Below are 15,584 nucleotides of genomic sequence, written 5' to 3'. Positions count from 1 at the left end.
CTTCTTTGTCCTTCAACTCAAAAGGACCCTTCTGAACAACTCTCAAAGCTAGTGCCTCCCTAGATAGATACACTTCCATGCGACCTTTCCACCAGTTATAGTTTTCTGTACCAAGCAAGAGAGGTGCTCGGTAATTTGAGGTTCCTTCGGGATATTTGTCAGCCATTTTGATCGAATACTATTCCTGTTACAGAAAGATTAGTATACCAAAGCTCTGATACCAACTGAAATTACACCTAGAGGGGGGTGAATAGGTGATTATGGCTAATTAGGATTACTTTTAAATTTTACCCGATAATAGCTTACTGAGATTTTATCAATTGAACTATAATCTGACAATGATAGTAAGCTGAGATGACTAAATGCAGTGCAGAAAATAATGTGCAGGAAAGTAAATAGAACACACAAGAATTTTAGCCAGGTTCGACCCCTAAGCCCCTATGGTCTACGTCCTCGTCCCTTACCAACTTGGTAAGAGAATATATTATTGATAAATGAAGGTTACAACTACAAGATACAACAATATATCTCCCTTTATCCGAGCTGCTGATAATGGCTTGATCACTTAAAATTGTTCTAGTTACTTGTTTGTCCTTATTTAATTATTTATATTACTTTCACTAATCATATTTACTTTATTATTTTGTGACATATTCATTTAGAATCTATATTAATTAATCCTATTTAGTATATAAAACACATTATTTTTTATTTTTCCCAAATAAAACCCTCCATTTTTCAAATATGTCAGGTCTAATTCTATCTAATGAAATTAAATTTTATAATTATTAATCATTACTAGTCTATACTATATAAACCAATGACCTTTTTCAACCATAAAATTATCTTTAGTATTTTTCCAACTAAAATGATATTTTTCCAAAAATATGAGGAGCAATTATATTTAATAAAATAAATATAAATATTATATTAATTAATCGATAACTAATTAACTTTTTTTAGGTACCACAAGTCATCATTTTTTAAATAACACCCATAATTTTTTTAAATTTTTGTTTAAATATTAAATTAAAAAATTATATAATATTAAAACATATATGTGTATAGTAACATATAGAATAATGTAATGGACCAAAAATTAAAATTTTAATTAATTAATTATTTTTACTATTTATTTTTATCATTTTTGCCCTAAACAAGTATAAGCATATATTTAGAACTAGTTAACTTAGAAATCTTTTTAATTATGAAAGGTTATTCTATTTAAAACTCATATATTTTTCAAATTTAATAGAAGTATAAAACTAAGTTATTCTATTTAAAACTAATATCTTTTTCAAATTTAAAATAAGTATAAAACTAACATATAAAATATTAAAATTGTTACTCCTCAAAAAATGAGGACACAACAAATATCCATCTATATATATATATATGTATATAAATATATAGTAGCATTCTTAGTAATACAGATTAAAAACTATTATAAAATACGCCCTCCAAAAACTTTTTTTTTATTCTCTAATGTGCCTTGTATAAGCTAAGTCATCATCAAAATTAGGTATGTTTATAACATTAAAAAAAAGATATGTTTATAGGCTAATAGTTTGCTCTCATGTAATAAAATAAGAGATAATTATTTAGCTTATAAATGATATGTAAATTCTAGTTAAAAAAAGATTCAATAAAATTTGTATTAGTTGCAACATATGTATTTGGTTATATTTATTTTACTTATAATATTTTTATAGTAGATCATATTATCATTTTAATATATTCCATAACATATGATTTTATGAATTTTTAGACCAGTTTTAAATAAAATGACCTGCCCACATTTACCAATTTTTAAATTACTCACATAATACAATCTACACCACTCATATATTTTTGGATATAAAATAAAATCATAGAAAAATTAAATTAAATCTTAGCCATATAGAAACAAATCTTAATATTTGGCAATTTTTCATCCTTTATAAGAAAAAAAAATATTTTCATGCTAAGATTTTTCAAAAAGAAATAAATAACATATATTTTAGATATACAATTTATCCAAATTATTTTCATGCTCTTGAGAAGTAATAAACTTTCAAAACTTTGACCACCAACATATTAGGAAATGTCAATAAGTTGTAATTTTTTGAGCAATTCACAAGTTAGTCATGATTATTGACACTACTTGTGAATTATGTTCTTAACTTTATCACAACTTATGTGAGCAATAAAATATACTATCATGTGCAAAGAAAATATGACAAACTTCTAGTGCTCCCACACATTGATTCAATGAATCTATCTCAATTATAGTGATAAGCCAACATTTTTGCACATAAAGTAAAAAGGTTAGAACCTAAGGGGCACTACAACATTTTTGCAATCATACAACTGTTTTTTTCGTTATCTGAAAGATAGTTTTTCCGTTGTCTATCCAACACTCGTATGATCGAAGGTTGGACAACGGTTGTTAATAGAGTTGTAATAAGGGAGATTCAACAACAATGTTTAATACTAGTTACAATCTGGATGACACAACCGTTGTTTTGGAAAAATTATTGTTCGAATATTTTTAACATGATAGTTTTCTTAGTAATAAATAACGGTTTATTTACGTCAAGAGAAAGTTCTAAATTTTCTTTCCAATTTTAAATATATTTTCCAAACAACAGTTATTTTATCTATCTATTATTTATATAACAGAACAACAACAGTTATTTTCAGAGGTAGTAATATAAGTATCTTTTAGACAACAGTTTTAGGGTGGTGTTATAATGCAAAAGAGATAACGGATTACTTTTCGGGAACCATTGAAGAAATATTTGTAACACAACAGTTTTACTAAGTAATAGACAACGGGGAGTCAATGGCAAGAAAAAGTTCAAAACCAATTCCTTGTTATTCAAGCAATGGTTTGTTTAAAGCAGACAATGGCTTATATTTTGACAAAATTAAGTACTTAGGTAACGGTTGTCCGAAAATGATACAATGCTTACTTTTGTTTTAAAAAACTATTATCTTATTAGGTGTATGCATTTTGCATATCAATTTCATATTTAATCAAAACCAGTTGCATAAAAAACCACAAAATATATGCCCCTGCCAAAATAAAAACACCATAATCCATACCATAATCCAAAACAAAATTATACCATAATCTAGGCCCCTCCCAAAACAAACCAATTCACTACCATACCATAATCCATACCATACCATACCATAATCCATCCGTTCGACAATCCAAAACAACCAGATCTACCTACCAAACTACCAGCAATCCACCGAACACAAAATACATTATCGCAAGTCTACGTATCACCAACTACATACATAAAACATCCACTTTACGATAAGTTCAAATGAGTCTTCTTGTCAACATACGATAAGTTCAAACGAGTCTACTTGTCAACATACGATAAGTTCAAACGAGTCTACTTGTCACCAACTACATATATAAAACATCTAGTTTTATGATAAGTTCAAAACAAAAAAAAGGCGAGGACCTAGCTTGCACAATGTTTCATAAAATATTTTGCAAACTCAACCCTGATCTCGTTGATGTCATCTTCAGTGTAAACCAGGTTTGATCTACGCAGCCACTGAAAAATCATCCAAAATTTTGTATAAGTAACATGTTATGCCCTTATAAGAGTAAATACAAAGTGGATGAAAAGGCCCACAGATAGTCAATTGTCACCTTATTAGCAAATTCCAGCTCCTTATCATGAATGATTTCCATCATGTATCGCATCAGAAACAGGCCACAATCCTTGTTCCCGGTCTGCACTGGAACTCTCTAAAATATCAAACAAAAATTCATTTAAAATATCCAGTCTCCTTTAATAACATAATTAATATATGATCATAAAAATAAATAAATACCGCCATATTCTCCCACAATACTTTCTTCTTCGGAACCTTTTTCAAATCCTCCTTGTACATTTTAATGGCACTTCAACCAAAACGATATATATCAAAACATAAAATAACCACTGCAAAATATGGTCGGACAAGATTTACAAGTCAAGACTTAATAATCAAATTTTACAACGTGAACTCTTACTTGTCGACAACATCCACCCATTCTCCATTTGCAATTCGGCGTTTAAGAGGGTCCATATAGTAGACTACATCTGCGTATGGATTGACAACTGTCAAGGTCAAGTGGTTCCTACAAAAAATAAACAGAGGTACTTGTTAAATAGTAAAGCCTAAATTTGATGCTTTTTTTGTCACCCAAACAACTTAAATATCATCAAAAAAAATTGCATTTCTATTGAATTAAAATTAACCTAAAAATTATTTAAACTTACTAATTGTGAAAAATAATCCAAAATGTGATACTAGTAGAGTGTAATTTACTGTAATAAACATGATCAGGTATAACATTAAAAATTGAAGGCGCATACTGATAAAATTTAAATTCCGGTAAATAAATCAACTTTAAAAGTGTACCTATACAATTATCATCAAATTTGAACTTCAAATATTACGAGCTTGAACTATACAATTGCCCCCGTCTTAGAAACAAACCTAACATCTAGTAACAAAATCAATTAAATACTGTAAGGCATTAGATTACTTTTATATTAACTTCAAAACTGTCAAGGCATTTGAGTACGTTTATACTGAACCAATGCAATTAATATAAATTTCAACAACAAATATTATCAAGTTTAACTATACAATTGAACCCATTCCTTAAAAATAAAAGCTAAATTCTTGAAAAAAATTAATAAAAAATTGGCAAGGCTTAACAGCTTAATAGCTTGGGATAGTAAAAATACTTACACATCATTGTACGATAGGAGAAAATGTTGTCCTTTCCTAGAATCTTTAAATCTTGTACATAATTCACGCGACCTCTGCACTGCACTGCCACATCCAATGGCACCGATTGTGCCCGGATCTACAAACCATCTTATGCTTCTTCACATATTCATTCAAGAAACTACAAATTAAATTAAGTAGTCCTTAGTAAAGATTGTCGTATTTATTCCAAGGCTATATACTCCAAAAAAAAACTTTGAATGAAAAGCTTACTGAATAAAAAGGCAAATAACAGAGCCAGCCATTTCACCTCCAGAGCACACTGCATGTATATCAGATAAGAACATGATTTGCTTCTTTGTAAAGCTAAATGCTTCTTTGCTTAGCTCAAAAGAAATTGTTCGGCCACCACTCAAGGCTTCCTTTGCCCATGTCCACAAACGTTTCATTGCAAAAGGATAATTCAGACCAATCTGAAGAACAAGCTCTGGTTCAACATCTTCAATTAATTTATACGTCTTCTTCATTTTCTTAGCATGGGCTTTCTTGGTTTTCTAAAACAATTGCAAATAAAAATAATTAAAAAAACAGACTAAACAAACACATAGTACATATATTAACCATACTAAAAAAACATTCTGACCTTGGCGGCCAAAACATGAGAAGTACTGCTATTGTTCCTACAGTTATCATGTTTCTCGGCCATGCAATAAAAGTTCCCATTGCTTCTTGAACAGTCAAAATTTCATCCCCGATAGGGAAGGGAATCTTAGCATCTCCTTGAATGACTTTAGTGATAGACACCCTTGCATTCTTTTTTCCAAGACTTACTCCATGCATAGTCTTCTCATGTCCTTCGGGAACGCGTACTTCATCAATTGTTGCACAAGCAACAATATTGCTCAACGATCCAACAACCAATCGGCATACAGAACCACCCGAAGAATCCTCTTTCATTTCCTCAACAGCCCTTCCATTATCATCCTCACCCGCCACCTTTTTATTATCCTCAAGCTTCATCGCTAAATCCATAAACAAATTATCTATCAATGTCACATTTTTATGAACACCTACACCACATCCACATCAACCTCACCCTTAGAGTGACAGCTTGCCTGCTGGGAATTTGGTTTCGGACTACCATCATGTTGTACACCATTTTTCGATGAATGTACATTGTATTTTTCAAATTCAGCAGCCCAAAATGCATCTCTCTCTTTAATAATTTTTGGAGTCTCCTCTGCCATGTACTTTTGAATTGCCTCACGTACCCTTTCTTCCACTGTCCTCGCTTTCTTTTCCCTCGGAAGATCAAAATAAATTGACTGCTTCACATGAATTCCCTGACCACGTACTCTGCCTCCGTGCTCAGGCTTACCGAGCGCCATTGTTAACACATCATTAGTACCTTCAACTTTAAGTTTTACTTCCTTAACCTCCTACTTCATCTTTTTCTACAAAAAATTCAGTAACATTTTTTACCATAAGCACATACATCCTTTAAGCACATTCATCCTTTAATTAAAATATTACACAACTAACACCAATTTGTTTTTACTAGTTATAAGCACATTCATCCTTTAATATATTTAATTTAATAGATTCAATTGCAAGCACAAGAGACAACTTAGTTTACTTGGTGGTACAGGGGACCTAGTAAGTACATTCATTAACAAACTAATCCAAGGATAAAAAATATTAAAATAAAATATTAACCAACACAAAATACAAAATCTTGACATTTAATATTATGAACCAATTTTCAATGTAAACATGTGTATTTGACTCTCTTAGTGAACAGGGGATTATTAAAATATATAATTAATTACTAATATTAAATATGATACAATCAACATGCTACTAGCAGTAAAGGCATACAAACAAATCCTAAGTTAAACTAGAGACCACTAATTCGAATTATACATTGTAATAGAAAAAATAAACTATAGATTTATAAGCTTCATGTGTATATAATTTATTAAAATTTAACTTTTGAAACTTCAATTCTTTATTAAAAAATACACAAACATGTGCATCAAATAGAATGGACAATTATATTAATAACTTACAATTTCCTTAGGTTTTTCTGCAACTTCATCATTTAAAAAATTACCATCTTCGTCCATCCTTGCTAGGATCCAAGTGTCCCACCGATCTACTTCCTCTACATCTGGATGAAATTCAGTCTATATTTTCATGTAAATGATCACCTTAGTAATAACATAAACATGCTTGTAAAATTAATATGAAGCAAAAAATGTGCATGTTGTTTCATTGTCACTAACCCATTCATTCTCGAGATTAGCATAACCTTTTCGAGACATTCGATCTGGATATTTACACAACTTCCTTCTTTCTTGTTGTTCTTTATGAATTTTCTTCATAAAAAGCAACAATAAGGTTAGAAGATCATAAGTAAGTAATTATTAAAATGAATAAATCTAAGTAGAAATATACCGGAAACTCAGGCGACGTGCGATCAGCAACAAATATGTCCCAGTGTGATTTTCCTATAAAAGTAAAATCTGCAGGAGGATATGCAAAAAATTGAGGTTGCTCTAGATAAGGAAGAATGTAGTACTTGGTCAACCGACATTTAAATTCCCTCTATTTTGCCCCGGCCGATCTGAAAACCAACTTTTTTGCGGACTGAGGTACAACATAAGCCATCTACGTACATATACCAACAAATTTAAAGTTCAAAGGTGCTAGTTAATGAAGAACAAATAATAAAAATAAAAGTTAAAATGATGGAAGTTATTTATATTCATTTTACCTGCACACAGTACCAAATTTTTGTCTTTGTCTCTTTAGGAACACATTACCAAGAATCATGCCAGATCGGGGTTTTGGTTCTTGCCAAAACTCTAATATATGATTGCATCTCTTTACCTTCTTCACCATATGGCTCTCCTTTTGCATTAAAAGACACAGTAAGTTTGATCCCTCGGATCTTGCGTTTCACAATTCGGTGCATCATTACACAGCCTCGCTTCAATAGTTTTAGTCCTTGAGTATTGTCCGGTTTGGTAACAGCTTTTTCTCGTTTTCTTTTCTTTGATATTTTCTTTTGTAAGTTTTCAGAAATGGCCTTCTTCACAGTTTTTAAGGGAGAACTCAATGGAGTGGAGGTCTCGCTGTTCGTGGACTTTATCTTTCTTAAAGCCCTTAGCACACTCATTGTCCTTGGATGGGGCGAAGATCGTGTCTTTTTGAACCCATTCCTGTGAGACGCTTTCTTTTTCAAATTTCCCTTATCTGCCTTGGTCTTCTTCTTAGGAGTAGCCATAACCTATAAAGTACACAAACAAGGAATAAATACAACATTGACATTACAGTAAACTCAATAAAACTCAAAGACATTACAGGTAAAAGAACCTAAAAACAACAAAACAATAACCATCTGAGATATCTTAACTTTCTAACTTAAAAGTGTATTATAAATTTTACTTAAAATGATGTTGTGTCACACTTTCAGTGCCTAAACTAACCAGAGATATACACAAACAAACATTCAACCAATAATAAAGTCTAGCTTATAATCGTACAACTTACGGAATGTGAATAAAGATAAATTACCCATTTATTATAGGACAGTAGCACAGGGCACATTCAACTAACTAATTGACTGCAGAGTTATAACAAACAAACCAGTAATTTTATCTCAAAAATCAATAGAATCACGAAACAAAAAACAAGAAATTAGCACAGTTACAAGATATCAAACAGTAACTAGCACCCTGTTAATATTCATTTGGAACAAAAAATAAGAGAATAGCAAGAACCAGGGGTTTCATCATGATACAATTATAGCTTAAAACCAGGGGTTCATCATCAACACTCAACACTCCACAATTGCATGCAAAATTTACATAATAAAATAAAGCAAAGACACTCCACAATACCATCAAACATTGCATGCAACATTCCACAAAGCAAAGACACTCCACAATACCATAAACATTGCATGCAGCATTTAAATCTCATAAAACATTGAGCTAAAAATAAAAAACCCCGACATATCATCAGATCTACGCTCCACAAACATCATCACTGAGCTTAAATCAAAATTAAAAAAAAACCCCAAATAAATTGAAGAGGGTTTTAGAGATCTAAAATAAATAAAAAAAACCCCAAATAAATTGAATAGCACTTTAGAAACTTATTAAAAACATGTAAAAATCAAAAACCCCCAAATATAGATGAGGGCTTTACGGTCTCTAATTGAATTAAAAACATACCAGTATAATCGAATGGAAGAAGAGGAAGAAGATTGTGTGAAGAAGAGGAAGAAGATTGTGTGAAGAAGAGGAAGAAGATTGTGTGAAGAAAATCGCCGTGAAGAAGCATAACTGATGGGGAAGAAGTGTGTTGGGGAGTTATGACGAGGAGTAACTGATGGGGAAGAAGTTTGTTGGGCAGTAAAGTTTTTGGGGGGATATTTTAGGGGGATACTAAAAAAATAAAGGGGGGAGATGAAATTTAAAAGAGAGGAAAAATGAAAAAAATTCAGTTCAAACCAACAGCCTAGATACAGATCTGGTTTAATCCAACGATCAACAAAATCTGTTATTATTTAATTTTTTTAAAACCTAAAAATCAAAAATTAAAAAATATATAAATTATCCATATATTTGGAGATATAGTAACTGTTGTAAGATCAACTATCACATAACGGTTCTTACAGGAAACCGTTATCGTATGCTATATTATTTAAATAGTAGTTGGGTAACGGTTTCTTACACAAACCATTGTCTCATATATTTTCCAACAAGAGTTTTTTGTTCTAAACCGTTGTCTATAATCTAAAACAAAAATAAGAATAAGCTATTGTAAAACTTTTAATTTTTAAATGTTCAATATTTGCGAGTGCACATATGTTGATAAAACATTTGACGTTATCCATAAAAGTTAAATTTTTGATACCTTAAAAGTTCGATAATCTGATTCGAACACTTTGATCATATCACTATAAACAAATAATAATAATAATTAAGAATATTATTATAAACAAACGTAGATTACGCTAATATAGACGTTTGTGAACAAATATTTATTAAACAAATAATAATTAAGGATATTAAGTTTCTCTTTGTAAAATTTTAAAATAATTAAAGATGGAGTTGTAACTAGGGTGGAGCGCCCTAGTAAGCCTTTTTTCTTATGAATGAAAATCTTGTTCAGCTTTCAATAAAATAGCTTTACATTTATTTTCACTAAAATCATAATTCAACAATTCAACATCTAATTAAAATTAATGAATTTTGATTAGATTGACATCTTGAAACATAACTTTATAAAATAAAGTTGATGAAGAAGGAAAAATCAAAATGTGTTCAGAACAAAGTACGTCATTACTAACATTCAACTTATCAGCTTATAATTCGTAAATTCAACTTATAAGTATGGTCGACTGATAAGGTGACTTACAAGGGGTTACGGTTACGATTTAAGAATCACTAGGGGTTAACAAATTAGTTTAACAAAGTAGTTGAAGAGCAATTTTTTAAATTATTCGGGGTTGCCCGCAAGGGTTAGCTCAGCTGGTTAAAGAGGGGATAACTATCCTCTTGGTCACAGGTTCGAATCCCACGGGAGGAGAATTTATGATTATGCCTCCTGAGTTAGAGTCTGTCGCTAAATGCGGTTTACTTTGGTTCACGCGGTTTATAGGCTATTGCGTGAACCCGTAGGATTTACCCAGTGTGCACCTGAAGGATAGCGGCTGCGGGTTACCTACAATAAAAAAAAATTATTCGGGGTTAAGATAGGGTTTAAAGTATAATGTTTAGAATAATTGATGATTATGCTTAATAAGAAAGATTCGATTAATATAAAAACACATCGGAACATCTTTTTCTAGAAAAGGTATCAATATTGTGTATGATAATCATATTCATATTCGAAGCACATCCATATATTTGGATCATTGAAAGGGTGATTTAAACATCCGTACAATTGGATCGTCGAAAATATTTATAAATTTAGAAAATATCGATAAACAGGGGATATCAACTCCAAAAAGTCGAACTTATCGCTATTGAGTTATATATAACAGTTTACAAAACAATTATTTAATCTAGTGTTGGGCAATAATTTTTCAAAAACACCATTGTGTAAAATAATATATAGTTCGGAACTCCCAATTGTCGATACGATCAAGTTGTAAAAACAAATAACAAACTAAAAATAATTAGATTATTTATTTACTGATCGTTTAACACTAATAATATAAAAAATATTGAAATTGAAAATAATAATAAAGACATTCTAAACGATTCAAACTACATTAATATCTATTAAAGAACAACTTCACAATTTTTCGTGTAATATAAATTCGATATTCTTATTACCGACATACTATTTCGTTAAAATAATTTTTGATTATTTATTTTTTAATAAATTATATAATTTATTCCTCTATATTAATTTATTCAAATACATAAAATCCAAATTATTGTGGTCCTAGAAAATAAATGAATTAATATTATTCAAAATATTTTAATTTATGAGCCATGTAATTATTATATAACAATTTAGTTGAGACTTAAATATATTATTAATTACTTTTTATTCCAGACATATATTTGTTAAGACATATGTATATGTCGGAATAAGAACACATTTATTTACTTGGTAGTTAGGCCGTTCATCCATGTCCCTGTGCTCTCAAATCCATAATACTCTCAAATCTATGCTCAAATTCGTGCTAATACTCTCAAATCTATGTTCAAATTCGTGCTCATACCCTCAAGTCCTCAAATCTAGATATCAAATCCATGTCACATCAAGAATCCAAGAAATCAAGAACTCGGGTTTTAAATTTATTTTTACACTTGAACAGGTAAGTACAGTCTTTTATGAAGTCAGGTTTATATGTACTCTCTTTTGAATTCATTTTGATGAATTCATTTTTTTTGTGATTCTGAACTTGGGTTCATAATGATTTGGGTGAAATATAAAGACTTCACAATTCATTTTTAAGAAGCTATAAGGACATGTAAGTACTTTAATTTATGAATTTGGGTTATATAAGTCCTCTGTTTTGAATTCATTTTGATGCTTTTTTTACTTCAATTAGGGTTCAGTTATAAAGATTTTGGGGAAATATAAAGATTTCATAATTTAGTCTGAATTTAAGGTTATATTCAGACTTTTAAAAGATGGATAGGTCATGGTTAAAAGCGGATAGAAGAACAAAAGAGTTCAAAAAAGGAGTGGAAGATTTGTTAATATTTGCATTTGAGAATGGTTATAATGTAGAAAAAATCAGTTGTCCATGTGTAAGCTGCGCACATAGTAAATCATGGAGAGCGCAGATAGTTAAAAACCATCTTTTTCAAAATGGCATTGATCAAACTTATACACGTTGGATATGGCACGGGGAGAATAATTCTGTAGAAAGTTCTAATAAAACCGACAGTTCGGAATCTACCAATCAAGGCACCTCAAGAATGGGTGAACGTGACGAGGACGACGATGATGATATGTCTTCTGATGAAAGTTCTGACGAAACCGACTCTTCTGATTTCATCAACCATGTTAAAGGTGAACATCAACCTCTTTATCCTGGATGTGAGAGGTACACTAAGATGAAAGCTCTGGTCCAGTCATACAACTTGAAAGTGAAGCATGGTATGTCTGATTCATGCTTCAGTGATATTCTTTTATTACTTGGCACTTTACTTCCGGAAGGGAACAACATCCCTTCTTCCTTCAATGAAGCAAAGAAAACCTTATATGCATTAGAAATGGGGTATGAAAAGATACACGCATGTCCGAATAATTGTCTCTTATACCGTGGCGATTTGGATGAAGAACAGACTACTTGTCGCGTATGTAAGGCCTCTAGATGGAAATTGAACAAAAAAGGATATGAACTTGAAGGGGTCCCTGCTAAAGTTCTATGGTATTTCCCGCTGATATAAAGATTACAAAATTTATTCAATACACCTCACATTGCAAAGGACATGACGTGGCATGACACCGAGCGACAAAAGGATGGTAAAATAAGGCATCCAGCTGAATCAAAAACATGGAAGGATGTCGACCAAAAATGGCCTGATTTTGCATCAGAGACTAGAAACCTTCAATTAGCTTTATCTTCCGATGGTTTCAATCCTTTTCATGGAAATTGTACTGATTACTCAAGCTGACCTATTTTGCTATCAATTTATAACCTTCCTCCATGGCTTTGTATGAAGAGAAGGTATATTATGCTCTGCCTGTTAATATCTGGACCGACTGAGCCTGGAAATGATATCAACGTGTTCCTTCAACCACTAATAGAAGATATGCAAGAGTTGTGGCATGGGAAACAAATGTGCGACGCTTATAAGAAAGAGTCTTTCATGCTTAGGGGCATTTTATTATGGACAATAAGTGATTATTCTACCTTAGGGAACTTGTCAGGAAATGTTATTAAAGGGTATAATGTATGTACTATTTGTATTGATAAAACAAAAGCTACTAGGTTGGTTAATTACCGTAAGACTGTGATTATGAGGCATCGAAGATGGTTGCCCCGTAATCATCCTTATAGAAGGCAGAAATCAGCTTTTGATAACACTGTGGAGAAGGGGGTCGCCCCTGTTCCATTAACTGGAGAAGAGGTTTTTCAAAGAGTACAACATTTAAGGGCCCATGTATTTGGAAAGAAACAACGGCAACCACGATGGAAGAAAGGTGAACCTCGACCTGTTTGGAAAAAGGTTTCAATATTCTTCCAACTTGAGTATTGGGAATTTTTGCCAGTTAGGCATGTTCTTGATGTGATGCACATCGAGAAAAATATATCTGAAGCCATGCTTGGAACTTTACTAAATATTCCGAGGAAGGCAAAAGATAGGGAATTTGTCCGTCTTGATATGGCTTAAATGGGAATAAGAACGGATCTGAGACCAAAGACTCCTGGAAAGAAAGAAAAGGTACTGTTGGCATCATGAAACTTAACGCATGCAGAAAAAAAACAGTTTGCTCATCATTTCTTAAAATGAAGTTCGCAGATGGATTTTGTTCAAATATTAAGAATCTTGTAAACATGGAAAATCTTCGGCTTGTTGGAATGAAATCTCATGATTGTCACACGATATTGCATCATTTGCTTCCTATCTCAATTCGATCAGTATTACAAAAACAAGTCAGGTGCACAATTATTAGGTTTTGCCTTTTCTTCAAGGAAATTTGCAGTAAAGTGATCGATGTAGACAAGTTGGAAAAAATGCAGAGTGAGTTAGTGGAAACATTGTGCCAGCTTCAAAAGCACTTTCCCCCTTTGTTCTTTGATGTGATGATCCATCTCTCAGTTCATCTCGTGAGAGAGGTTAAACTTTGTGGGCCAATATTCCTTCGTTGGATGTATCCCTTCGAGAGATATCTAAAAGCGTTTAAAGGATATGTACGGAACCCGGCTCATCCCGAAGGGTGTATTACTGAGTCATACGTTGCCGAAGAGGCGGTGGAGTGTTTGTTGAATTTTGAAAAATCTACCGTAGGAGTGTCACAAAATGCAAAGCATGAGCAGAATGAAAGACCTCTATCTGGTGTGACATTGATAAAGTCGAGCGATGAGGACTTGCATCTAGCACATTTGTGTTTTCTCCAAAATACAACTGACATTAGACCATATTTTGAGTAAGTTAATGATATTTAAGTGTGTGTTATTTCATTATTTTCTGCACTTTGATTAATATACTAAAGAAAGTGATTTTTCTCGCAGCGAGCATATGGCATCTTTGATGACAAGATACCAACAACATGAAAATGATGAAGTCTGGCTTAAAAACAAGCAAAATGCAGAATTTCACAAATGGTTCAGGAAACAGGTATAATTGTAATTTGAATAAAAACATCATAAATGGGCCTAGTTTATATTTTTTTGGTAAATGTATTTGTTATTTGTTTATTCAAGCAAACATGATTTTTTTATAGAAAATAGAATTTTTTTTTAAATTTGATTATGATGGTTAAAAAATGAAACAGAGGAATTTAAAAATACCCAGGAATACATTTAGTCTCAGAATTAATTTTAATATTAAAATATAATTAATATTTATCAATTTGTTTTAAAAAGATTGAATCAGAATTGTTGGATGACCATAACAACATACACGAGGAGATAAGGTGGATTGCTGAAGGGCCCAACAAGAATGTCCCTACATTTAGCGGATATAGAATTAATGGTGTTACGTTTAGCACCATGGAGCGTGATGACACTCGACAAGGTCAGTGTAGTTGTGTCTGTGTCATTGCAGATACAATGTTTGTATAGGGTAAGGAGAAGAATATTGAACATACTTCACAGACCTACTATGGAGTTATAACAAGTATATGGGAGTTGGACTATAACAAATTTAGAGTCCTAATATTTCGTTGTAGTTGGGTAGATATGAACCAGGGGTTAACGTAGATGACTTGGGATATACAATTGTTAATTTGAACAAATTAGGTTTCGTAAATGATCCGTTCGTGCTAGGGAAACGTGTTAAGCAGGTTTGTTACATTGATGATCCTCTTGAAAAACATTGGTATGTCGTGTTGAAATTACCGGAAAAGAACTGTTATGAATAATGTGATGATGAAAATGATGGATCGGTAGAAATAGAACTTGAGAATGAGCTGCACTTGGCAATGTTTCCTAATGTTGACGAACTTGATGAGGAAAAAGCTAGTTATATGCGGGACGAAGATGAATGGATTCAACTCCCATGATGGTAAAAATCACCTTCTTTTAAGTTAAATTGTCTAGAAAATTACCCCACCATGAGTTACCTCTCTTCCTTCTATATTTTATTTATTCGTAAATCTTTTTTTATTTCTCGAATTATTATTTGCCAAAATTTGATAATTTTAATTAA

The 15,584-nt window shown here is 31.7% G+C and overlaps 1 protein-coding gene across 1 annotated transcript; it reads right to left on the bottom strand.

The window, feature by feature from the left end:
• Positions 1-3,461: 3,461 nt before the first annotated feature.
• On the bottom strand, positions 3,462-5,748 carry LOC141679896 (uncharacterized). Its single transcript, XM_074486261.1, has 7 exons — positions 5,398-5,748; positions 5,002-5,282; positions 4,750-4,887; positions 4,022-4,129; positions 3,841-3,910; positions 3,656-3,754; positions 3,462-3,557 (listed from the first exon to the last, which is right to left on the bottom strand). Exons 1-7 carry the CDS (start codon positions 5,746-5,748, stop codon positions 3,462-3,464), a joined length of 1,143 nt encoding a protein of 380 aa, XP_074342362.1.
• Between the last annotated feature and the right edge of the window lie 9,836 nt (positions 5,749-15,584).

The sequence above is a fragment of the Apium graveolens genome, chromosome 8 (genome assembly GCF_009905375.1).
Source record: "Apium graveolens cultivar Ventura chromosome 8, ASM990537v1, whole genome shotgun sequence".
Lineage (NCBI taxonomy): Eukaryota > Viridiplantae > Streptophyta > Magnoliopsida > Apiales > Apiaceae > Apium > Apium graveolens.
Note: the sequence above shows the minus strand (reverse complement) of the source record. Positions and strands in the feature narration are given on the sequence as shown.